Source organism: Chrysemys picta, chromosome 7 (assembly GCF_011386835.1).
Source record: "Chrysemys picta bellii isolate R12L10 chromosome 7, ASM1138683v2, whole genome shotgun sequence".
Lineage (NCBI taxonomy): Eukaryota > Metazoa > Chordata > Testudines > Emydidae > Chrysemys > Chrysemys picta.
Genome location: NC_088797.1, coordinates 15,127,932 through 15,155,740, shown reverse-complemented (window position 1 = coordinate 15,155,740; position 27,809 = coordinate 15,127,932). Strand labels below are relative to the sequence as shown.

At 40.4% G+C, this 27,809-nt stretch overlaps 1 protein-coding gene across 8 annotated transcripts in view; it reads right to left on the bottom strand.

Moving 5' to 3' along the window:
• ITPR1 (inositol 1,4,5-trisphosphate receptor type 1) overlaps positions 1 to 27,809 on the bottom strand; it is a 256,740-nt gene that overhangs the window by 76,728 nt on the left and 152,203 nt on the right. For 3 of the 8 annotated variants that reach the window (XM_065552923.1, XM_065552924.1, XM_065552926.1), the window contains 3 exons: positions 27,057 to 27,168; positions 4,149 to 4,281; positions 3,199 to 3,389 (listed from right to left, as the gene is read on the bottom strand). In XM_065552923.1, coding sequence (XP_065408995.1) covers positions 3,199 to 3,389; positions 4,149 to 4,281; positions 27,057 to 27,168 — 436 coding nt within the window. Of the gene's footprint in view, positions 1 to 3,198; positions 3,390 to 4,148; positions 4,282 to 8,994; positions 9,046 to 10,749; positions 10,786 to 21,025; positions 21,059 to 27,056; positions 27,169 to 27,809 lie in introns of all 8 variants that reach the window. The other 5 variants (XM_065552919.1, XM_065552921.1, XM_065552920.1 and 2 more) reach the window with 3 other exon arrangements.

Below are 27,809 nucleotides of genomic sequence, written 5' to 3'. Positions count from 1 at the left end.
TAACTGAGCCATAATTTAGTAATTACTTTGTGGGAGGGAGAAGTGAAATCACGATTTTACTACATCAACCTTCAAGTTCATTTTGATTTGTAAATTCTGAGCCAGCTCTTCTCCCAGAAATTAAGCCCGGTCGTCGGCATTTTTCTACATTAAATTTTGATGCTTTATTTTTTAACGACTCAGGTAGTGCTGAAAGATTAGAAAGAGCTGAAGTACAGCTGTTCTTTATTTATACTGAAGCGGCACCTTGAGGCCCTGATCAGAGAGCCCCATTGTGCTAGGCACGGAGCAAAGCAAGAACATTCCCTGCTCCACAGTGCTCACAATCTAAACTAACAAGTGGGGGTGGGAGGGAACTGCCAAGATGGGGACCTTTGCATACGTTGCCACATTTTTCACTTTGGCACTCTGCCTTTTGGGCTGTGGGAATCCTTGGCGAGTAGTTCATCTGTAGCACAACTACTTCACAGGGTACTTTCAGCATAGTCCCATTCATAGTTTGGGGCATGAGTAATAGCTCCTGGGCGTGCCTGTGACCTTGTATTCTGTACAGCACTAGCTGTAGGTTTCAGTGAATGATTTGGTGCATAAAACCTCAGTGTAATTCTGTACATAGAATCAATTCATCTGAACTAAAAAAAACCCAAAAGCCAAACCGCACCCCCACTAAGAGGAGATATTTTCTACGGTTGCATTGGTGCACGTAGACACACGTATGCTCTCTCTCTGAACTGCTGTTGGCTACACAGATCATTTTCCTAAAGGTAGGGACACTCCCTGAGCACTTACCCGTAGAGCTGGAGAAGATGGAAAAAGTTAGTCTAATTTGCTGGAAGTAGCATCTTAAAAGGCAAGATCATGACAGAAATTGGCAGAGTTGTAAGGAACGGATGTGAAAGTGCTAGGAGGTTTTACTAAAACTGCTCCACGCCAACAACTTCTTCCTCAGCAAATACTTAATTTACAATCCCCCCACATGTGCAGTGATACACATCAAGTGGAAACTAGGGAGTCTTCCTTTTTGGTTAAAAATGTCTCCTTGGAGATGGATGGAAGATTTCCCTACTATATGTAAATCAGAGTTAGAAAGGGATCCCTTGGATCATCTAGTCAAAATAGACTGGGAGGTGGCCCTATTCAGTCCATAGGCTTCAAATTCCAGAATAAGCTAAGGAATATAGATTTAGCCTTGCTGAACTGGAACAGAATTTGATTAAACCCACCAACATGACATGGGAAGATACCTGTGCATTGCTAGGAAGATGAAGGCTCAGATTTAACACTTGAGAAGATAAATTTCACCCCGCAATAGTATTGCTGTTATTAAAAATTTAAGTTGGTGTGGGGCTCTTTATCCTTTGTCTCAGGCAGAGTGAGCTAAATGTTGATGAACGAGCACACTCCAGGTCCTCTTGCTCATACATATAGCAACAGAGTGCTGAGTGCGGAGTCTGAAATTTGGAAGGAGCCATGCAGGTTCTCCCCATACTACTAGAATATACCATATTAGAAGGTTGACGTTGCACAGTGACGTTGTGTATAATGATGCTGGCTGAGTATCACGTAGTGAGGTAACATCACAAAGCAACATCAGTTCGTCACACTGAGTTGTGGGTCTCTGACTCAATACAATGATGGATATAACTATTAGTTCTTCAGGATTTAATACAACTGCTAACACCCAGACACTAGTGCCCTTTAGAGTCCTTTATTCTATTTCTTTTCCTGCCAGAGCATATGGTGTAACAAGTGCATCTTCTTTTTGTTAATAATAATGGAAATAAACACTTTTAGATAATCTGGTCATAGAAAGTCTGATGTCTACTGCACAGCTTGAGAGCTTGTGACTTTTAGCAAAGCCTGGTATTCTCCCCCTCCACTTGCAAAAATCTGAGCTAAATTCATCTTGATATAATTCCATTGATTTAAAATGAATTATATGAAAACTTGTGTGTGAATTATAACAAGTCAGCTTGTCTATCATCATCATCAAGCATTAGTTAACGAAGTGCTGAAAGGGACCAATCAGAATCAGGGCCCCATTGTGCTGGGCGCTGTGCAAACACACAGAAAAAATATTCCCTGTCCTGGAAATCTCTCAATCTATAAGGCAGACATACAAACGAAACACTGGAGGAGTGGATGTAACATTCTGGAGATAATATTTCTAAAATTCATGCACTACAGCTGTGACATTAAGCTAGGAACCTAAACATGTCAATTACCTTAAGTGTTGAGAAATACTTAATTGATATTTAATTCTCTAAAAGAAAAAAAAGTGTATTGTTTAAAAATAACTGCACTACCAAGTTAGTGATAGTTTTATTCAGACACAGAATAGAAAGAAATTAAATTATTGTACATATTGGGAAAAACCCATTCTGGACTATTTATACAATATACACACATACCAACATTTCTCAAAAAACTCTGCACTTTCCAAGCAATTTTCAGAAGCCCAAAAACAGGTGCATTAAGTCCTATACAGACTGATCCTGCTTAAAGCATAGAGTCAATGATAAGGCATCACATATTCTGTAATAGCCTTTGTAGGCTCGTTTAGCCACAGCAATGCATTGGTTCATGTGTGAAGAACAAAAGTAATTGTGCTTTTGACACGTGGCTTTTTTATTGTATGCCCATCAAACCGCACACAAACCCTAAACTGGTAGGTCTAGACAGCTGGCACAAACTTCTAATTCAGTCAATAAAAGCAAACTAAATTTAAAGACATGTAAGCCAATGAGAGCAACACTGTCAGGGAATTAACTACAACCTGGGGCTTATCGCAAAGTAAAGTGTCTTCCAATTTTAAGACAGATAAAAACAAAAGCTTAGTCCTGAAAACTCTTACACACTTGCTTAATTTTACTCATGCAGGTAGTCCCACTGACTACTGCATCCTGCTATACTGCCTTAATAACCTCAAATCCGAGCTTCCACACAAAGCCAACGTTTAGAAGTCAGTGATACCTAGCTACTTTTAAGTTAAAGTACCTGGGTAAAGATATATTACTTTGAAATATTGCAATACTCAAAAATACACAATACACAGAGAGCACTAACACTTCCCAGTACTTCAGGTCTAAGATTATCTAGTCACAGCTCAAAGCAACAGTCAATTTCTTGGGATTTTAGAAAAGGAATTTCAAATGATGATGTTTTTAGTAATCAGCTCATTGTTATCCATTTCCTTACCTGTATAGTAGTGTTGCCACCTTCCAGAAGGGCAATGGCTAGCAGAATACTTTCATGAAAAACTCTATCACTGGTGGCATTCATGATGAGGTCTATGACGAGGTTGGATGCACCTTCCTTATCCAAATGACACTGGACATCGGCCAAACTCATCTCACCTCGACTCATTGAACTGGATCCGGAGCTCCCTCCTATAAAGGTAAATCACAATGAATAGCTGGAGACTGACTCACCCCTTGATAGAACTCATTCTCCAATAAAGAAGAGTAAAATGTTATAGCCTAATAAATTAACACCGTGAAAAATTTAAAGTGCCAATCAGGTGTTTAACTCTGTACAAAAGACAATGACAAGTTCTCTCATGAAGAGCTTATACAGTCTAGAAAAGGGGTTCTCAAACTGTGGGTTGGGTCCCAACCCCGTTTTAATGGAGTCACCACGGCTGGCGTTAGACTTGCCGAAGCCCGGGGCCCACGCCCCAGCGCCCGGGGCCCATAAGTTAGGCTACTCTCAGCTCAGAAAAAAGTTAAGTTCATTTATACATTTAATTTTAATGTATTCTCTTTCAACAACAGCATTTGTTTTTGTAGATTAGAAGTTTGCTGACTTCTCCTAGAGTCCATATGAATGTGAAGTGAGAACAATCCAAAAAAGCTAAAAAAAAAAAAGAAAATTAGGATGGTTTCTGAAACCAACATTATATCATAAAAGAGCAAACTGGTAGAACTCCTTCCCAATCCTATTATTAAGGGATAGAAATAAGTTGCCCTTTTCTATGCAACTCACAGAAAGGCATGGGGGTGGGCGGGTGGGGGGGAATCTCAAAGGGGAAAAAAATAAAAAAAGCTACTTCACCTGTAAAATTTTCAGTTTGTTATGCAGAAACAAGCATAGACAATATGGCAGGCTAGTGTCATACACATCACTAATTAGAAGACAGCACATCCTACCTCCTCCCCCAGCTTTGCAAGTGCCTCCAGGAGACAACGGGCCATTCCCAAAGCTTGTAAGGCTCTCTCTTCTTCCTGCAGGTCTGACGTTGCCATAGTAACGGTTGACCAAAACTTGCCTGAGTGCTTCACCCTTAATTCAAACAGGGTAATGAAATCAGTATTTGAGTTTAATGCATAAATGAACAAACAACAATCAAGAGAACCAGGAGTGGTCTTATAATTGGCCTAGTTTCACCAGAAGTGGTGGGGGAAGGAAGGACTGAAACCGTGAATGTTTCAAAACAAAACTTCATTGAACATCCTACAATATTTTCAGACCAGCCTAGTCACTATATATCCATCCCACAAGCCTTGCCTGAGGTCACGGGTACCAAATACCAGCAATAGCTAAAGTTCACATGCCATGCTAAAAAATTCTAGCTTGTGTAAAATTGAGATTTTATGCCAAAGGTGCATTTTTACTGGTGTCCATTAAAAAGGACCCAGGGCTCAACTTTAAAATCAGACATGGAGTTTGAGTAACACCAAAAAAAAACAACCCCACACAAAGTGGGGATTTGATAAGGGGACAGTTAGAACTCTGGCAAAGGGCACGAAGAGAAAGAGATGAAATCATGGTTTAAGATAACATGTTATGAGAATAATCCCATGTCTTTATACTCTATTTTGTGAACATTAAAGAGCTGAAACACCCTCCCATTCCCAAATAATTCAAGTTAGTTGACACTACCCATCTGTGTATAATCTCAGTTCCATTAATAGTTTACTGCTTTCCAACTCTTTAGTAAATAAAAAGCACAGCATCTTCCCTGCAGCAAATACAGATGGGTCATTTTGATCAGCCAGCATCCTAGCACATGAGATCTTACATGTTTCAGGACACGAATCCTCCAATAATCTGTAGCCACTCAACTATATTCAAAGTTAGAAGGCCACAAGCAACGTTCTACTCTAGGTAAGAAGCCCTGAACACATGCAGCTCATCAGTGGAAGATGAGAGCCTGCGATACCTCTCAGAATCTGAACCACCATTAATAGGCCCAAGACTGCTCCTACTGATGTCATTAAGAACACAGTGGGACCACAATTGAGCACTATGTCTGCAAGCTGCATGGTTATTTTGGTAACACAAAAGATTTGGTAGCATGCCCAGCAATGAACAGGTACACCAGGTATTTTGAGAGTCTTTTAAGACCTTTACAGGTAAAGACAGAGACAAATAACTGTAAAATTATTGGTCAGGGACTATATTTCAATTAAAAATACGTGGGGTTTTGAGGAGACTTAAGTAAAAAATGATTTGAGGAAGAGAGGAAAAAACATCCAAGCTGGAACAAAACAAAGTATCTTAATGACCTTGAGCTCCACTGGCAAAATTCACCCTGCACATTGTATTATAGTTCATAAGCCAAGTAATGTAGTTCGCCAGATCCATCCAAAATGTCCCTAACAATGTAGCTTGACATCATCTGCTGTACAAGTTAAGGTTTTGTTTAAAAACTTCAGAAGTGATTTTTAAAACACAGATGAAAAAGAATGAAATAGACCCATTAAAATACAGAGTGTAAAAAGAGGAGTGATTTGTACTTCGGATGAGAAACACTTTAAATTGGGCTCTCTTCAACAAGCGATGGGAGCAGCTTACCTGAAAGTTAAAAATCCTGTAATATCTTTTGGAAAGTTATAGGCTATCCCCAGTGTGCGGGAGAACAGTGCCTCCTTTCCTAAGAGAATTCTTATGTTGAATGCATAATGGCTACACCCTTGGCCTTAGTCATTGTGCATCTAGCATCAGACTTCAAAATTATTCCCACATACTATTAGTAGGGCCCTACCAAATTCATGGTCCATTTTGGTAAATTTTACAGTCATAGGATTTAAAACATCTTACATTTCATGGATTCAGAAATTTATATCTTAAATTCAATGGTGGTGTAACCGTGGGGGTCCCAACCCAAAAGGCAGATTGGAGGAGGGGGGGCACAAGGCTATGATAGGGAGTAGTTGAGGTATTGTCACTCTTTCTTCTGCGTTGCTGCTGGTGGTAGCACTGCTTTCAGAGCTGGGTGACCAGAGAGTGGCCGCTGCTAGCAGCAGTGCAGAAGTAAGGGTGGCAATACCATACCATGCCACCCTCGCTTCTGCGCTGCTGCTGGCAGTGATGCTGTCTTCAGAGCTGGCTGCACAGCCAACAGCTGCGGAGCTTCCTGCAACTGGGGGAGGTTCCCGGAGGTGGGTCTGACCCAGCCCAGGAGTAGCCTGTGCAGGGGAAGAGGTAGTCCTGTCCCTCCCCAGCCCGGTTGGGACTAGCAGCTGGAGCCTGGCACATGGTAGGAACCCCCAGCTGGGATGCCTCCAGCCCTGCTGCCCCCCAGCGCCAGGCCCAGTGCTCGGAGGTTAAAGGGCCTTGGGCTGGCTGTGTGTGTGTGGGGGGGGGGGGGGGGAGGGGTGACCACAGAACCCCCCTGAGCACAGCACCCTGGGCAGTCACCAACGTTGCCCACATATAAGGCTGGATCTGCCCCCACAAAAGTGAGGACCCCTCCCATATCATGCCACCATCACTTCTGCACTCCTGCTAGCGGTGGTGCTGCTTTCACCGCTGGGTGCCTGGCCAGAAGCTGCCACTCTCCGGCTTCCCAGCTCTGAAGGCAGTGCAGAAGTAAGCGTGGCAATACTGCGACCCCCCCACTCCCTCACAATAGCCAAATTTCACAAGGGAGACCAGGTTTCATGGTCCCTGATGCATTTTTCACAGCTATGAATTTGGTAGGGCCCTAACTATTAACATGAAAGATGCTAGATAGGATCCCTATTTTATTCTTCTGCAATCAGCTTCATATGAGGGGTAAGATTCAAAATAAACCTTAAAAGAAGTCCTTGCCAGCAACGTGCTCCCAAAATTATTACAAAAGGCTCACGGGGTACTCCTCCCATAAATTACTTAGCAAAATGATACTAGGAAAAGATCATTACTTCCAAGGTGCCTGTATTTTCGATCATTGATTGGGATGGTCTGTGAAAATTGAAGAGAGGCAGGGGACGAGTTCTAACCCTTCCTCCCTCCCCCACAAAACCCCCCACACTGTGTGTGAGCTGTTTTGATGGACAATGACAAGATACTGTTCTAGTACATGCTGCAGTGATTTACACCACTCCCGCTGCTCTCAGTTTTGCAGGCGATGAAGGGTGCATGACAGAACAAGGTCAAATCAGGCAAAAAAACAAACTATGCTGTCTTCTACATGTGTACTCATTAGAAGGGAAACTTGACATTTATACACCCTTTATGCCAAAATTAAGTTACAATGGGGTTTTCACATTACCATTTTCTCTTCTGTTAAATTAACTAGCAGTTGCCACAGCAACTGGCATTTAAAATGGTACTTTTTACTACCTACGAAAGATCTTTAAACACATTCACTATGAATATCATTGTTCAATAAACTTCTCCCCACCCTGCCATCTTCTAAAGGTTAACGGTTGTTCTTTGGATTATAGGTAGTTTGCCTTTATTTCTACTCGATAGGAAAAAAAAAATCTGATGACTAAAGTTTAGTGGTCAAAATATTTCAGGCAAGAGAAAAGCTCAAGTGGAATTTCTGAGTATGCCTGTTGTGGTATCACCATCTTCTTGCTATTGTTGGACTACATCTAAAATAGTGACACTCATAAAAGAGTAGGACAGCAAGCGAAAGCAGATGCGATCATATGTCAAGTGATTTCAATTTCTGGTAAAATGCTCATCCAGAGTTGCACAAGCTTGGAGATGTGTTTTCATTTTCAATACCACTTCGAGCTGCAGTTCAAGACCACTGGAAAGGAAAACCTCATCATTTGCTTGATGTAATTATTAAAAAGCACTGACAAGCACCTGAGAATGTAATCTGAATAAAAGAGGAGAGAAAATATTTTCCCCAATACTATCATTAATTCAGGTGTAACAATGGGCTTGAGAACACTTCTTTAACTATAATGTTAGTATTATACAGCACTTCAATGCTTACAATATGTGAACAAATATCAGATGTTTGGCTGTATTAAGAAATATGAAACATGCTACCTAGAAAAGTTCAATGACATTTAGTCTCCTCTGTATTTAGCATCCAGTTAGGCTATTGGTAAGCAGTAGATAAGTGGTATGCAAATATTATTGTAGTCAATGGCATAGTACAGATGAATTGGGTATTGTGTGTATATTAGAAAGCGTTTGCTATTGGATGAAAACCTTTAGGCAGTCAGACATTGTGCATTTACATACACCCTTCAATTAAAATGCAAGATTAAGGCAGTAATACAGTTAAGAAGGAAGTACCACAATAACAGCAGCTTAACTACAGGAGCAGGCAAAAGTGGGAAGCACCACAATGAACTACTTGCAGTGCTGATTTTGAAGATTGCTTAGCTTGTATAACTAAGAGGCACTTTTTGGCCAGGCAAGTCGACTCTGTGGCCCTGATGATCCTTTCACATTGGCTTTACAATGGTGTGACATCACCAGTTTCAAGGGAGTCCCTCCCAAATTACAGCAGTGTGAAAGAAAAAACACACCAGCCCTTGCAGTGGAGATTTCCAAAGCAACCGAGGAAGCATACACACACATTTTCCATTTCATTTTAATTGAAGACATGTCTTACATGCCTTCAACTACTTTATAGTTGAAAAACGGGTAGAAATGCCAGTTTGAGATTTTCAAAGACATGGACAAGAAGTTCCCTTTTAAAAACAGCCACAAATTTCTCACCCGAACTTTTCTGCCTGCATATACGGTTTAAGAAAAAAGGAGAGAGGGAAGGAAGCGTAACGGTAATTAGCAGTAAATATACCGGACGACGATACATACCCTTTTATGATCTTCCAGCTGCCTCTGTAGTAGACTTTGATCAAGCTCCTGCTGAGCAGGCAGAAATTCTGTTGTAAAGTATAATACTAAAGAGACACTAATATCTTCAGCATCAATAACTAAACAGTAGAAAAATTCAAGCAAGTCATACAACTGAGAGCAATGGGGGAGGGAAGGTAGGTCGACTGACAAACTTATTAAAGAGTTTCAGGGCTTATCTACACCTTTGATGCTCTCCATCAAACTACACGGAGCATGCATATTTGCTAGATGTTTGTACATATTTAAAAGTAAAAGTAACACACAAAGTTTCCATCTAGTTTCACAGTAACTCATAATACAAAACAGAAAGAAAAAAAAAGAAGAAGAAGAAGAAGAAGAAAAAAAGGCCAGGTTCTTGGCAACTCATACGTGCATTACATCCATGCATACACACTTATACACACACAAACACACACCATTTCTGGAGGAAATGTCATTATTTTGACACACCTCACTCTGGCCAATTAGGAAGTCCAGTCTCTTGCGAAGGTGGAAGACATTTGGCATATAATGCCAATGTCAATGCCTCAGTTCTGTTTGGGGCTTTCAATGTATTTTTCTTCTGCTGTGCAGAGTAAATACTATGGCAGGTATAATGGTGAAAGCCAAATGACTCTTCTCTTTGAACAAGGCAGATTTTTAGAACAGAACAATGTCTCATACTGTTGATGGCTTCGAAAGCATTTGGATCATTCATGACAATCATTTTTCAGGGACTGATTTAACACTAAGAGGCTATTTCCCACATGTCTCATTGAATTCATTCTGTAACCACTGAGCACTTAAGACAGACATTCAAACACTACTCCACAAACACTACTTATAATAAAGTTCCAAAGTACTGAAAACTGCATTTTTCTCTTCATCACTTACAACAAATCCATAATACTGCTTAGCCACATAAAATTCTTTACATAGCCTAGGCAATTGAAAAGAAGCTAGACTTAAGCTTCCATACAGCTTTAATCAAGAGTAAAAACTGATCTGGTAGGCAGTGGTAGACTCTGTGCCAACCGCATCATTGGTTGCTTCATTAGTTTCAAAAGTATTCAAGCTTTATTTATTTATTTATTTATGAATTTATGAAAAGTGCTAGTCCTAAATGTTTTCGGTGGATAAATTGTTGAATATGAACTGATTCATCCTAATGGGTGTTACCTTGTAGTGTAATGATGAAGGTCAACTTTACTATTTCACTGAGTCTTTTTAAAAACAGGAATATTCAACTATTCTGGATTTGTTGAACTGGGTAAAGTTCCACTATTTTCTCACCACTCACCTCCAAACCTCGTTTTTAACATGCAAGGATAAAATGATTCCGAATCTGTGATTTCCCCTAGAAGTGAGAGGAATGAAGCCTAGTTCTTTCACACACGGGATCTGAGCGGAGACTTTCAATGTAGTGCCTCCATTAAAGATGGCTGGCTGAATTACCTGCACCGCTTTGAAAGTTTCAGTCTTTGCTCCTTTGGGGCTCTTAATGGTACTATATGAGAACAAGTTTTGAACTGTAAGAGACCTATTTTTTTTCCCCATTGGCAAGAATATTTGTATACTGGATTGAACCATTTCAGCAAGGCTGCATACATCCCTCTGCCTACATCATTCAATAAAACACAACAACACAGATTTGACCAACGAGAAAGACATTTAAGCATGACTACTTAAAACACCAATATTTGTGTGTTTTACAAATATAGGTGGGCGACACACCTCTACAGAGCTTTCCGTTTCTGGAGGTTGCGGCAGCTAGTTGAAAGTAAAATGCAGATAATTAGTCATAGTTCAGGAATGTTTCATCTAAACAGAAATCTAATGGTCAACACTTAGGAAGAGGGGAATTTAAAAACCAACCAAAACAAAAAACACAAAAAACTTTCCATGGATTTTCTGCCACTCATTTGACCTTAGCTGCATCATCTTGCTGAATTATGGCATAATTTTGGTTTCTACACATACTGAAAGAAGTTTACTGTTTACATGTATATTGCTGATAAGGGACCAAGTTTTCCAAAGTGCACCTGCTAAAGTTGCATGTCCCCAACTTGCTCACATGAACTACCAATGCAAAAGAACACACCCTGATTTACTGGTGCATGTGGTTTCATGCCTGCATTAGCACACATGCAACTTGGAGATGCACAAACAAGGCCTTTCCAAAATCTGCCCCCAAAACAAATTCACCATATATGTCAGTGTATAACACATTTTAGTGTAGTGGCTTAATCCCCAATGGGGGTAAATCACTGTCTGAATACAACGCGCAGCAGACATCTGTTTTAGGATATGGATTCTGAAAGGGCATTTTCAGTGGATTGTCATTTATAAGATAAATATTCTTTTTCTGAAATTACAGTATTAGACATCAGCAACCAAGTAGGAAGCTAAAGGGGGATGAATAGATTTTCCATTTAAAATGTGATGCAACATGTTAACACAAATTAAGATGAGTCTACCCATGTCACCTAGTAACATTTAAAGACATTCAGCACAGACATACGAGACCTATAACGCCTTTTTAACATGGGTAATTAATTTATTTTCTCTGAAGCAGACACACTAAGAACTAATTATGACTATTTATGAAATAGGAGCATTTAGAGATGCCGAACAAGGTCAGCAACCTGCTGTGCTAGGTGCTGTACACACTCGTAATAGTCAATCTCTGCCCCAAAGAGTTTACAACCTAAAAATCGACAAATGAGACAATGGGTAGGAGAAAAGAGGCATCACGCTAATTTTAAAGATGAAAAACAGGCACAAGCAGATTAAGTGACTTGCCTAAGGTCAGACTGGATACCTATACTAGGACCAGGATTTGAACCCAGATCTTCCGAGGGCCAATCCAGAGCCTTAACCGCAAGACCACACAAACACGCTTTCAATCTGCGACCTTGTAGTAGAGTGACTGTGGTGAATCAGTTTTCAGAATATCAGCTCAACATCAGCAATAGAGTAGGGCAAAACAGGCAGGAAAATAGAGGAAGGCAACCAAGCTGAGGAAGTCTAAGGTGGAGAGGTTCCACTGCTCAGGAAAGAGGCAGAGGAACTGATATTTTCCACCTTGGCATTCAGTGGGGAGGGATTCCATGATCAGGAAAAGCCATTCTCCTTATTTCTTCTAATCAACTTTCCTCCTGGCTGATTCACATGCCTCTCGGGTACATTATTTCCTTGCATTGTCATTACTATGTATTCTGGAAATTTAACAAGCATATAAGCCACTGAAGTCTTGGTCAAATGGGAGTTTAGAGTATTTAAGCTAGGAGAACAAAGTTAAACAGGAAGAACCTAATTTATGCAGGAACTTTGTCTTCATCTACCTAGTAAGCATTACCAAGCACACTCTAGTTGCTCAACAAATAATATTGGAATTGCCGTTCCAGACCATTAGTCAGTCTGAACTCTTTATCCAGACCACACCAGCAGCCAGTACGCAACTTGCTTCAGAGCAAAGTGAAAAAGCCCTCTTATTAATAAAGTAATAATCAATCTGCTTACCGATAACACAAGCTCAACTGCACACACCTCTGTTGAGGGAATTAACTGTGGTCTTCTTTTCAAAGACTGAGAAACTGAACCAGAAAGGTGAAGGTCCTGATCCAGGGTACGGAGGGTGTCAGAGTCTGAACTAGAACACCCTGGTCTTGTGCTCTTACCACACACTAACCAAGCAGATATGTGCATGTTTTAGGACTGAAATTTGCCAGAGCTATAAAGAATCCAAAAGAAGTTAATTTGATCCCATAGAGAAAAGTGATTTACAGGAATTAGGAAGAGGAAGTATTTGAGACAGAAAAGTCCCATGTCTTCCAAATTAAACAGGAAAAGGGATATAGGATTTTAGGGCCCAATCTTATAAAGTGAACTGGTTGCGGAAACCTTGCTCCCAGAAAGAGTTCAGCAACTTCAAATGATGGGAGCTTCATGCAGTCCTGAGGATCAGCTCACCTGTAACAGGGCTTTAGCAATCAGTAAGACTAAAAAACTGAATAATGAGATTGACTGGATTGTTTTCATCAGAACTGACTAAAAGTAGCAAAGAAATGTTGAGTTAGGGGTGTCATGCTATCCTTAGCAGTGTTTAGCAGGGTAAACAAAATATTTGCATAGGCTTTAGAGAAGGATGGTCCAATGGTTAAAGTGTTAACCTGGGAGCCAGCTGTAATCCCCTGCTCTGCCATAGATTTCCTGTATGACCTTGGATTATGACAATCTCGCTTTGCCTCAGGTTCTCTCATCCATAGGCACCAACTTCATGGGTGATCCAGGGCTGGAGCACCCATGGGGAAAAAATTAGCGGGTGCTCTGCACCCACCGGCAGCCAAGCTCCCTCCTCCTCGCCTCCTCCCCCACCCCGAGCATGCCACGTCCCCACTCCTTCCCTTCCCAGCACTTCCCACCTCCCCGCCGCCTAACAGCTGTTTGGCAGTGCTTAGGAGTTTCCGGGAGGGAGAGGGAGGAGCGGGGATGTGGCACGCTCAGGGGAAGAGGCGGAGAAGAGGTGGGAAAAGGTGGGGTGGGGCGGGGACTTTGGGGAAGGAGTGGAATGGGGGTGGGGCGAGGGCGGTGCAGGGGCAGGAAGAGGTGGGGCCAGGGGCGGGGGAAGCGGGGGAGAGCACCCACTGGGCAGAGGGGAAGTCAGCGCCTATACTCTCATCTATAAAATGGGGAAAACGTTGAGGATAAGTGCATTCCAGATTATAAGATACTAAGATATTGCAGTACTGGGTGCCATATAAGCACCAGAGATAAAGCATTCAGCTTCAAAACGTTAAACTAAAATAGAATAGATGGCAAGGTCGGAGAGGAGCATAGAAAATTTCCTTTCTGCTAACAATAAGGAAAGTGCCATTCAATTTACTGTACAAGAAGAGGCTATTTTGAAGCTGCCCCTACCTACAAGTTTGGCAAATAAACCTTTGTTATTAGCCATACCAGAATTATTATTATTTTGGCCTATTGTTGACCTGAATGTTTCTAACAGTGACTTCTCATTTGTTATGGAATAGGCATCTTCCCCAAAAGCAACTCATCTGACTCAAGAGTGAATGTACCCATTTCAGTGGTTGGTACAATCAATTAACTGAGTAAGCGTGTACTTATCACATCACTTCACAGCTGACCTAAAAGGGAAAAGTTTGATTTTTTGATCCTCTTTTGCCTTTATGTTTTATGCAGAAGGCCTGAAAGTTTAAGGTTTTTATCGAATTGATTTTTTACATGAGAAGTTGAGAATTTGCCTATTCTGTTTTTCCTGAAGACTACAGTCACCAGGGAAAACTAGCAAGTGATTGATATTGCAGATAAAAATGAAAATAAAAATTGCACAACAGAAGAAAATATTTTTTTTCAGACTTGAAAACTCTGGAGTTCTTTACTTTTTTGCTATGTTATTTAGCTCAAATGCCTAGCAAACAGCTAGAACAAAAGATCTCTGTTAAAGATTTGTGACTCTTTCAAACAAAGTACTGAGAGAGCTTCCAATTCATTTCACTGGGTCCTGAAATGAATCCCCTCAGCAAAATAGGGGAGAGAAGACCTGATATTCTTGACATTTCTAAGGTAGAAAAATAACAGGTGAAAAACATCTTTTTTTTTTTTAAATGAGAGAGAGTATGTGTGTGAAAAAGAGACAACAACATTTCAGGCTTTTGCTATGAAAAGAAATGAGACATATTGAATAAAAATTTGATCCTTTCCCCTCTCTCTACCCCCACTGAATTTTGACATTCTGATGAAAAAGTCAAAATTACAAGTTTCAAAAATGTTCTGTCTTGGTTACTGAGAAGCAAAAATAAGGCCAAATCCATTTTGTCCTCCTCAGGTCACCTTTGATCATCCAGGTTTCAGAGTGGTAGCCATGTTAGTCTGTATCAGCAAAAACAATGAGGAGTCCTCGTGGCACCTTAGACACTAACAAATGTATTTGGGCATAAGCTTTGAAGTGGGTTTTGGCCCACGAACGCTTATGCCCAAATAAATGTGTTAGTGTCTAAGGTGCCACAAGGACTCCTCATTGTTTTTGATCATACAGTACATTCAGAAGATAGTGTAACCTGGCTGATACACTTCTTGGTGTTCAGCTTCCCCATGCCTATACTGGCTTATTCCAGCTTCTTCACAACACTATTTAGCCAGAGGATTACAACCTTTTTCACTCCTGACACAATACCCAAAGATTTCCACAATCCAGCTTCCATCTCCCTAAGGTCAGTTCCATGTGCACGTCTCTGAGGAGTCTCCAATGAACCCGCTTAAAAAACAGACCAGAAACCAGAGACTTAATTTCCTCTACTTGAGATATAATTCAAACGCTGTTTAAGTACAAAATACACAACAGCAATGATTGTGGCATGAGATCTTTCTATGAGGGATATAATTTCATCTTTAAAAGTGCATCTAACTAGCATTTATCATGTTAATTGATCTCCCATCTTAGATCTGGAAAACAACACATTCTGAACTTCATCCAGTTGTGGCAACGTAGTTTTACAGCTTATCATCGATACACATCACTGCAAAGATTATTGCAGCCAATCCCTTTTCATCAAGGATTTCAGTTCCCTTTTCACCTACTTGAAACCTCGAAAACCAAAAAAAGCCCCCACCCACATTGAATGGGTTTGCTGGTATATTTCTCTGGAGCTTGCTTATCAACCACATAAAGAGAACAAATCCTTCTTTTTATTGAACTGAAGTCAACATTTTACTAGAAGTTACTTTAATTCACCCGCTTAATGCCTTCAGTACCCGTTAACGTCAAGGCAAGTTGAGGGTGCTTAGCGGCTTGTTAGATCTGGTCCCTTTCTGCTTTGCTAACTATATGCAAGGAAAGAGTGGATGGGGATGCGCGTTGAATAGGGGTTCATAACTTATGTGCAAATACTCTTGGACATATAAACATTAGCTTTACAGATCAATGATAGAGAAATTCACAGAACTCTGCTGAACCTCTTTCAAATACACAGCCTACCTGAATAATAAGATACTAGATCTAATTATTTTGGAACAACGTTACTGTAAAAAGAAATAGCAACTGTATAGCTGCTGCAACTGCTTCTGTAGCCTCGGACACTGGCAGAAACAGTGCAGACTGAACTAACAGTAAACAGTTCCACCACATTTATTGGCAATTACTGCTGAAGGTCACACATCAGCAACGAGCACGAATTCCAGGAAAAAAAGCTGCTCTTATGTAACTGCTGCTTGAATGTTGGCAGGTGCCCAATGGAGCAGTTCACCGCAATATGGGAGGGGGGGAAAAAAAAAAAAAGTAGGACATCTCTCCGTTACATTCAGCATCATCAGATCGCCCCCTTAAGGTGAAGTTTAACAGTTCTCTCCTCTTCTCTTTCCATACATATTAATTTGTTCTGGGATTTATAAATCCCTTACCCAGTATCTCACTACTTTCATTGTAGCTCTTATCTTCACATAGCTAGGCAGGTTGCTTTGTCTCTAGCACCTGTTAAAATCCAGTGACAGACTGCAATAGGGGTTTGAAATTAAACCGCTTCTGAAAGCACTTTGCCAATACATTAATGCTCCTTAAATCACAGTGAACCCAAAATTCAAGTATTCACCCAGACCCACATTTTCAGTGTAGCAGCTCTGATCATGTATGGTACCTGGTCTACAATGGGGGGGGGGGGGGGGGGGGGGGGGGGGAGGAATTTAGCTTAAAAAACCCAAACTATTTTCACTGAACTACTGCAGTGGGTTTAGTACTGTCATAAGAGGTAAGATTTCCTTGATGCCTCATGAATAACTGTAGACAGAAGACCAAATTCTCTTCTCATGCTGGTGCAAATTGGGAGCAACTCCACTTAAATCAATGGAGTTGCACTGTCTTGCATTGGTGTAAGTACTGTAAATGGTAAGAGTCATGCCCACAGCAGCTTCTAGGGAGAACTCTTGTCCATGTCTCATGTCAGGGTTTTCCATTTTCTTTACTATTAGAAACATTTGCATAGGGCCCGTGTTAAAAAGTTCATATTTGTCAGTATATTGTCCACCTAGAAAGTCATAACCTTCAACTCATGACATCAATCTGGTGCTGTGTAAAGGATTGCAAAGATCAACAACTACTTCAAGAAGCCACCAAAGAGCAATAACAGAAACTCTGAACAGATCTGTGAACTAACTCGTATTACTACTACTAGTAGTAGCAGTACACGTACATTTTTTTTTTTTTTTGTTAAAAGGGAAACAAAACAAGAAATGACATGGACTATAGCTCTCTTTAGAAATAAGGCTTTCCCTCAATTTTTCAAGACCCGTCTGCTAATCTTCATTTACATTTTGGGTCTATAAGAACTCCCTCCAAATGGACACCCATTCAAAATTCTGGGCACTCTCAACATACAGAAGAGCATAGGGAGACACAAAGTAAAAGTTGACCATAGCAACACCACTTCTTCCTTCCACCCAACCACACATCATCTGACCAATACTGCTTGAAACCCTCCATTACTATACTTTTGGCCTTAGACCTTGGGCCTCAGTCTTTTGCTCACTCAAATCAGTGAGCTTCACAGCACATCCGGAAAGTCTACACATTCGGATTACATTAGACCTTATGGAGAAAGCAATCTTGAGGAAAGGGATCCTTATAAGAGGGCAGAAGGTTCCCTTTAAATGAGGAGGGATGAGCTTGAAGATTTCTGCTGTTCACTATGATGGTAGTAAGGCAAGGGAAGAGAAGTGGTCCCAGGCAGACAGGTCCCAAGCCCTTTGTAGATCAAAACCAGCTCCTTAATGACACTTTGGGGTTATTCGTTCTCTAGTTTTCAGGGATGTGTGTGTCATGTAAGACTTACTGGTCTTAAGTTCTAATGCATCTAATTCTAGACCTGTACACTTATTTTGGTGGGACTGCTTGCGTATTAAAAAAAAAAGGATCTACCACAAATTTACTGGACCCCGCGTTTCCTGTGAAACACACAACCCTGCAGCATTGTGAATTCTCTCCCTTGGAAGTAAAGCATTTTTCACTGAACCCAGATAAACTGCTGTGCAACTGCCAATATCCTATGTAAAATCCCTTAGCATTCCATTCGCACGTCTAGTTCAAAATGGATTATGGACCAAGGACTATGTTAACCGAGGGTTTAAAAAAAACGCAAACAACCCAACAACAACAACACTCTCCTACCCTCCACTCCTCGCAGATGGTGACTCCACCACAGTTTTCAAAGTAAATCCGTGAATGTAAACCAAATGAACCAGACCAATGTAAAGAAATTGGGTAAAAGTCACTACTCTGTTCTTAATTCACACCACAGTTCCTTGATATTGCAAAAGTCTCAGAACAATAATCTGACAGGCTAATCAACATACAATGTGTCCGTGTCATAACTGTTGGGCATAGCCGGAACGGTTATGACCACACAATTATGGCCCTTTATAATTCTTCCTGTTATGCAGGGGATTTCCTACTCAACAGGGTGAATTCCAGCACTGTTCACTGAGTAACAGACACTCCCTTTCCACAGGACAGAAAGGATTTTAAGAGAGACTCCACCGTCTTTGGTTTAGAGTTTCCTCATTACTGAAAGTGTAAGTAATAAATAATGTTGTGACTGTGGCATTTAGCGTTCCCCTTTTTAAAAAAAAACCAAAAAAACGAACAAAAAAAACAATTAAAGGCAAGATTTTGAACCTATCCTTTTCCAAAAGTATCTTACAATAGCTACTTAGAATGCCAGAAAGACTGTGAAATTAGCTCTGAATTATGTCATAATACAATAACAATATTACCTCACCAACAGAAGGTCTTCTCTGAGGGGCAGGAGTGAGTGGAAAACCATTTCAGCCATTCAGAAAAACTAGACTGTTCAGAGCTTAGCAGCTGGAGAAACTAAAAATAAGGAGTTCTGTTTTCTTTGACCCCAACTTTTACAGTTGCCAGCAGAAACTATGATGGGAAACATCACAGCTTCCTTTGAGAATTCTCAAAAAATCCTAACCACTGCCAGCATCTCTCTTCATAAACAGACACTGTTCATTTCCTGTGTGTTTATAAACACACCTGCTCCATCCATGGAATTGTTCCATAAGGGAGCAATAAAGCTCTTATTTGCAGCCAGAAGACTAAGTTCTAAATTGGGTCTGCACACTCTAACTGATTTATTGAGGAATGAGATGGAACATTATGGCCAGAGACTCAGAGGAAAGAAAGAGGGAGTTTCATTTTATGACTTTAATTTGCAATTAAACAATCTCAAGTTCTTTCTGAAGTTTCTCCAAGATAAATTATACATACCATTTGGGGAAACTGCACCCCCACAGAAAGCTAAAGGGTCTAGCACCTGATTGAAATGTTAATGTGTTATAAATTAACTTCTCAAAAACAGAGCCCATCTCCAGTGGAGCAGTCTAGGTTAGAGAGAAATCTTAATTAGTAAGAAAAAACAAATCACATCCAAGGTTTGACATTAAACTCTGCCGCCAACTATTTTAAGCTCCCCTGTGAAGCCTGGAAAGATACAGTGCCTGAGTCTCCTCATATTAGTGTAAGGTGAGGAGTAACTCTACTGAAGTAAAGGGACTTTAAATAGTGTGAAATGAGTAACAGGAAAATCAGCCTCATTCTCTAAATAGATCATACACAGTTTCCATTAATATATGCACTAAGTGAATATAACCGCACACAAACAAAGACAGCTCAGTTCAAGATTGAGCATGATGAGATGGGCAGGTAGGATTCCAAATCCATTTTGGCAGACAGGTTCCCAAAATATTATAATTTATTCCTCAAAACAATGGATGGCCCAAAAAAATAATAACGGAGATCATTGCTAGATTAGGGTTAAAGGAAAAAGTTTCAGAGGAAGCCAGTTTAGAATATTTTTTAATTTGAAAAAATAGCTGGTATATTTCTCTGTGTGTTTTGCATTTTAAAGGGATCCGTTTTGCCCCAAACCGAAGGCTGGAACAGCACAGAAGAAACAAAGCAAGGGCAGAAGAACTTTTGCAATGAAGTTGTTAAATAAGTAAAATATTTGCTGGGCAACAGATATACTGTACAAATATACAGAAAAACAATCAGTCTCTGAATTTGTGCCCACATTTTTTGGGCATACCGGATGGTTGGTGCATATAAAAGTGACAGCATTTGGACATTTAGCTGCCTCAACTGGAAGATCTCACTCAAACATGGCCCTTTGCCTTTAACGTAGGCGTGCTGCATTCAGTGTAAACACCCTATTTTAGGCTGCTGATTTGCCAGGCATAGCTTTACCACCAGGTAGCTTTCACAATATACCCCTACGTTTTCCCACATATTCACAGGCCAAACCCGAATAGGAAGAAACAGTGACCACGCCTATATATCCTGCTGAACTCAACAGTCATCAAGTTACTTTCTTTATAGGAAAGAATATCACACAGATCCTATGCAAGGGCCCATCCTCTTCTATTGTCTCAGTTGTGCTATACAAATACATTGTTATGAGCAATCACTCATTGGTTAGTAAGCACAGACAGTTCATTTAGAGTCTCCTCCAATTGGCTTCTCATATTCTTTCCGATCAAGTACAAATGGGTGCCATTAAAACTTAGTATTAACCTTTCCAGATATTTAGGTTAACCACCCTATCTTCCAAATTGTACGTTAGGCAATACAGTGGTACTATAATTACTGTGGAGTGATAAATGCTAATGTTTTAATGGTACTCACTGCAGCTAGTATTCTAAGAGCACTCAGCTCTGATCCTAAGCAGTATGCATACTATTATACCACCAGATGATTGCAGCTTGCCAAAACTACAACTACATTTGGGATAATACTTGGGGATAACGACAGACAGAATTAGTTATGGTAACTACCAATGTAGACGCATGGCAGACTAAACTCAGCTACTTCACTAACAGGTGCAGGAGTCAGAACGCTCAAACACTGGAAAGACAGCATGACAGATCACATTGCTACTCATAAAACAAACATCATGGAAACACTGCCATGGAAGAAAAATACAATTAAGACCTCAGCATTATCCAATTCATCAATGGTGATCAACTGGAAAAGAAAAAAGGAGAGAAGAAGAGAGGTTGAAAGCAAACATTAGTAAGCAAAATTACAAATAAATCCTGCATTAGGAACTTTGATATTATTTACCATTTCAGTGCTCTAGTTTGGTATTCTAAAATATCACGAGAGGCATTAAAGGCTAGAGGAAGGCTCTATGATACGGTCATCTTAGCTGACATCTGCTCTACTGGAAATATTCTGCCACAGAACTGAACAGACAGGATTCACTCATGCTTTATTCACCTACCAACTGTCAATCCATACAGATTGGCTACACAAGCACCAAGAACTTCACCCTAGGGCATAATAGTAGGCCCCAGCGTGTGAGTGGTCAGCAACACAAGATACCCATCTTAGAATCTTTACAGAGAGTTGAGGAGAATAGCAGCAAGAAGACAGAGAAGCTGAATTCCAGGTTAAGTCTCAAAATCTGGGTACCAGAGTTTGTACAACTGGCCCTAATAGACTTGCTGCCATCATGCAGAAAACATCTGTACGAGCGAGGTGTTTCAGTGAAGGTCACAGTCTGGGCCTATTTGACACTACTAACGTAGTATGGCTTTCAGCTCATTAGGAATACCACAGCCTATTACTGATCACTGAGAAAGCTGCGCAAATGCCAAGATTTAAGGAGTGTAGTTGTAGCTGTGTCAGTCCCAGGATATTAGAGAGACAAGGTGGGTGAGGTAATATCTTTTATTGGATCAACTTCTGTTGATGAGAGAGAGTGAGAGCTTGTCTCTCTCACCCGCAGAAGTTGGTCCAATAAAAGATAATACCTCACCCACCTTATCTCTCTAAGAAATCTCTTCAGCCATATGTAAAGTTTCAAGCATTCCACAAATGTACAACTGATTTTTTTTATTTATTTTTTTAAAATTCAGATCATGGGAAAATCCAGGAAGTAACATGGGATAACTATGAAATGATGGGAAAGAGAGTGGGAGGAGTGTGTGCACAGCTCTACATGCTAATTCATAGCACAATAAAAAGGTCAGCCTTTGAAGTGAAAAACCAAAACTCTTGTAACAAATACTTTATGGCATGGGAGGAGGAAGAATCACAGACATTCTGCATTACACTGTGGCCACTCCCACAGTCAAACAGTAGCACAACAGGCTAGCATCTGGGAAAAAGCATTGAGTAGTGAGCTTGGATCTTCAGTCCATAGGCCAGCAGCCAACATTTCTCCCACTGCATCTTAGTAGAAGCAGCATCTGGGCTCTGATCAAGTCCTTTGCATGTTGCACAGAATCACAGCAGTACTGTGGGCAGTCTGGGATGGAACCTGAAGTCACGTACAGCCTTTGACAAAGGCCTTGGCTGTTGGAGCCAGACAATCTTGTATTTTCTCTAGATGTACCTTTAGTGGGAGGGAGACTGAGTGAAAATACAAGTCCACAGGAAATACAATGCTGGTGTGTCTGGTTTTGGGGGGAGAGGAGGTCAGGCATGTTTATAGAGAGGGCAATGCCTTTAAAAAACAGATTGGTTGTCTATTACTAGACTGGCTGGTCTCAACTAGTATGCAGTATACAATGTAACAAGATCAGACACTAGATGGAAACTTTCCTTACATTTCTTTTGCTAAATTCTACTTCAGGTCTGACCTGCAGCTCTCAATTCCACAATAGACAACTACCAGATCTAGTAGATTATAGTGGCAAGAGAGGTAAACAAATGCCTACTAGGGATTAAGATAATAGTAATTCAAAGTTATTTGGAATGGAGGTCTCCAAATGCCATAGGCGATGACAAATCACATGGTTAAAGTGGGGATGAGCATTGGGGATAGGGCAGAGGGGAGAGGACTAGACTTTTGCTGAATAACATAAGTGAAGTCCTACCCATAATGGAACTAAAAAGAACTTTGGCTCTGCCAAATAAACTTCTCATACTTGAACAGAGCAAAAGCTGAGGTAAAGTTTTACAACAGAGTGGGGGAAAATGAACAGGCACTCATAACTGTACATGCATGCAGAAGTCAGGGCCCTAAACTTTGTCATAACCATTTTAAATTTATTTCAATCATAACCTGACATAAAGCTACTGATTTAGCAAGTTCAGAGATAGTTTATGAAAATGGGGTATGAAGTCTTTAACCATATTTAAGAAAGGGAAGTAGAAGTGGTAAACAGAGTGGTCTAAGCAGCCTCTCTTTGTTGCTAAAATTTCTTACAATATGTAGAAGTATCAAGGAGAAAAGAAGTAGATATTAGCATTCACAATATATTCTAGTATAAATTATTTGAATGCCCTTATCTGCAACAGTACTGCTCACACTTCTCAGATTGGTTTACAATAAATTAGGAGTTCTCCTGAACAGATGCAACCCTTTCTACCTTGAGTATCTTCAAGAACCCTAAATTTAACAAGGGTAGCACAAGATTATTTTTATTTCAGAATAGCTTTTAAAGAAATGCATGTTGCCTTTAAGTGGTGAATAAATGCAGTTAGGAGTAGTCACCAGGTAGAAAATGAATCATTCTACTTCTTGTGGCCAGACAGTCAAAGTTTATCGATAACTAGCAGCTGATAGTTGGCAGACAGCTTTTCCCCTTACTGAAATCTGCTTCATGGGCTATTCTATTCTTGTACTGCATGTATTATGTAACTGATCAACTATGGTAGAAGTTGATATATTTCATCTCTGCTTATCTTTAACTTGGAAGATGTTTAGAATTTTGTAGAGCTTTACAGGCCATTTGTGGAGACGACATTTAATTTGGTATCAGTGTTTTAAAATTATTTTCATTATGTTCTCTGGCAATATCTGCAGTTCCAATTTTACCAAAACCCTGGCAAAGCTCTGATAAATGAAGTTTGCTTGAAGCAAAATTTCCAGTTGTATCAGTGTCACTATATACAATAGATGAAACAGATTTTTTTTAAGACCAGGTTGGTTCAGTTGATTTCAAGATATGCCACACCCAATCTCATTTTACATTCCTTAGGTTGGACATGATTGGTGATGTCCTTACGCTGGTTTTAATGGAAAAACTCGGGATGAACATGCTCCAAAGAGTTTAGTAGCCAACTGTAAAAACCCTGAGGTATCAGCAGTTTATTTGCAATGCCAAGTACACTAGATGCTGGCTCTTGAGTAGTGGCAGATACCACCTCTCAGTCATGAAGTCAACATTTATGTTAATCAGAGATGTGATTGTGGCTTGGGTGGGCACACCTTGCTAGCTTTAATCTAGCTAGCACAGTTAAAAATAGTGGCTACACCGTGGCACAAATCCCAGCATGGTCTAGCAATACAAGTAGGTACCTAATTCAGGGTCCAGATGGGCATGTACAGCCCATGCTCCCACATCTTTCCTGCTATTTTCAGCTGTGCTAACTTAATTAAAGCTAGGTTTCATAGGAGTAGCTGTGTTAGTCTGTATCAGAAAAAACAACGAGGAGTCCTTGGGGCACCTTAGAGACTAACAAATTTATTTGGGCATAAACTTTCGTGGACTATAATCCACTTTGTCAGATGCATGGAGTGGAAAATACAATAGGCAGGTATAAATATACAGCACATTAAAGATAGGAGTTGCCTTACCAAGTGTGTGTGTGGGGGGTCAGTGCTAACGAGGCCAATTTAATCAGGGTGGATGTGGCCCATTCCCAACAGTTGACAAGAAGGGGTGAATATCAACAGAGGGGAAATTACTCATTGTAGTGTTAACACGGCCAATTCAATCAGGGTGGATGTGGCCCATTTCCAAACTAGTGCAGGTATGCCTATCTGAGCTGCAATCACATCTCCATCTGCAGTGTAGACGCATCCTCAGAAATGAGCCATGGCTACAAAGGACCATCTAAGCCCTTTGCTAGAGCAGCAGCATCTCTTTTACAGGTTTTGCCTAGTTGACTTCCATAGGAGGCTAGAAAGCAGGTAAAAAGTAAATAAACTAGAGCCAGACAGAGAGAGGCTGAAGGCTCCCAAACAGCAGTGGATTAGAGTGATATTCAGCTCAAATTATTGTCGGCTTGTCAAGACTGGAAAGCAGGTTTAAAACATATACATGCAGGATGTTGCCAACACCCCAATCCTACTTGCAGGGAGTTAGGGCATTCCACACAGTTCTTGTTACTTCATTTAAAAGAATGATTACTGCTGCTTGCAAGCAAGGCTTAAAAGCAAGCAACTTCACAGAGCTAGGCAAAAGGTGCTGAGTTGGGCTGGATCACTGACAGGGGAGGAAGTTGTGACACAGAGAAGCGGGAAGCAGCATTCCCAGATCAGACAGGGAGTGTAGCATTGCCCATCCCCACCTCCAGGGTATTTTCCTGGGAGTCTCCTGCTCATTTACGGTATTGCGTGGGTGCACGGCAGGGGCATGTGGCCGGCAATAGCCAACATGCTCATGGCATATTGGAGAAGGATCCTCATCGCTTTGCCTGGTTTATCTTCGAGACTGTTGCACTTGTGGGTTTCGCAAGCCTGCTGTTTGCCAAGTGGGGAGTGACATGCCTCATATCCGGCTAACCTTGGAGTGGGCTGAGGCTGCCTGCATCACCCTCAGATTGGCAAACTTCAACTAGCTCATCTTAATGGTTTCTCTACTTTCCACTGCCCACATCAAACAGCACTCCTCATCCTCCCCTGAAGAGACAGCCTTAGACAAGGGTCTGTAAAGAAGCTGTCCAATCTCTAAATTTTTGCCTCAAACTAATGGGTTACCATCATCTAAGACTGACCAACTTAGCACTTTGTCATGACTTCAAACCTAGCTTGCAATTAACTTCTAATTAGAGAGCCTCATTTGTATCACTTAGTAAAACTATTCAATTGTCCATCTGCATAAAAGAACTCTATGCAAACTGCTCACAGAGATTACCTTTTCTAACAACTCAGTTCAACCACTCAATTGCTTCCTTCCCTGCTTTGTAATTGTTGCCTCTCAAGTGCTCATGGGCAGTTGTTTCTGTGGGCTACAGAGCTATGATTCGGTTTCTTGTGTACTGCAGCTTTTAAGTGTAAGAGTCCCACCTGTCGACGAGAGGGCAAGACCACAAGGCATTTCACGCTGGAGACTCAAGTTAGAGACACTCTACTTTCTGTCACACAGATTTTAATCTTTGCTCTTTCTTTGCTTGCTGTTTTCCTGAATTTAAAATGAAAGCCATCTAGATTCAAAGCACATTTGAGTCTGTGTATGGAAAACATAATGGTTCTTCTCTTTGTAGCTGTCCCTAAGATGTACGGTACCTGTTCAACTCCTTTCATCCATCAAAGGTCATGCTCTAATCTTTTCATCGCTTGTCACCCTGCTTTGGGTTCTTTTATTTTCCATGTCTTCATAAAGAGACAATAGAAGCAGAGCTCTAAAGATGGGATACCTATCCTAGTGTGTCAATACAGCTAAATCGAATTGAAATATGCATCTTTTACTATTTAAGAGTAAAAGTATGGGACTGGGTGTGTAAGTGTGAGAGATACGCACATTATTCAGACGCAGAGGAGAGATCTATAGCTCCAGAAAGAGAAAAACTCCCTCTTGATGGGAAAAAGGAATAGTATTTTAATGGAAAACTATTAAGGTTGTATACCAACCAATCTAGAATTCAAATTCCTCAGTACCACAATAGAGAGAAGCTAACTCAGCTTAATTTTGACTTGTATATAGCTATCAAAAGAATCCTCTTATTGACAGGTCACATGACTGCATGGACAAGTCTCCTGTAAGTAGCTATAACATATGGTTATCTTCTTTCATGACAACCAAAAGGAACAGATTCTACATTGCTGATCAGGATGCAAACTATTGCAGAAATTAGACAAACCTGATATTCTAAAATAAGAAGCCAGAGTAATTAACTAACTTTCAATTTAATGTCATGATCTTGAAAGCAATTAGTTGACTAGAAAGGTTTTATCCTTAACCCGAGGTATAAATACAAATTTAAAGGCTTAGTACTGTATTTTCTCTCTCTGAATAGTAAAGACAGTGTTGAACAAAAGCAAAATGATAAACTGTAAATTAAGTACCTTCTCTCCATAGCCTCTATCTTTGGTCATCATTTCCCTGAGTGTCTGTAATACTTTAATACATAGTTTCTCCTCATTCTCCTCCAGCAGCTGTTTAGTGTGTTTTATTAACCTGAAAACAACCAATTGATCATAGTTTGTTTTAGTACTAAATTTTCTAAAAATTAGGACAGGCATTTGTGGCTATCTTATTTCAATGGTCAAAGCTACAACCATGAAGTTAATTAAAATGTGGTTTTGTTAAGGACCAGTATATAGTAAGCTGGCGAGTACCCCCTTAATAGTAACACTTGCTGAGTTATCATGAATACCAGTGAAGCTATGAAGGGAACTCAAGCATTCCCACCTGAACAACAGCCAGGCAAAAATAAATCTATATATAGGGATCAAGGAATTATATAAGAGAGGGGGAAATTAAAAATTGAAGGTCCACTATGAAAAACCAGTAACATTAACAAGACACTAAATACTGCATCTATTTCCTCATTAAAGAAAAAAAGAACGTGGCCCTTGGATAAGGCAACTGAAAACCATACGATGACACAGACTTCGACTTTGACTCACTACCCCAATGGTAAGAGGTATAAAGGCAAGTGTTTTGTCGACACACTCTTGGGACTAGAGTCAACTGGCCCCAATCTCAATAATAAGGAATAACTCTAAAAATGTGTGTAGTCATTTGTATTACAGTACACCACGGCCATACACTGCTCCAGAATTTGCAAGCATCACCTGCAAGGACAGATTGACCAA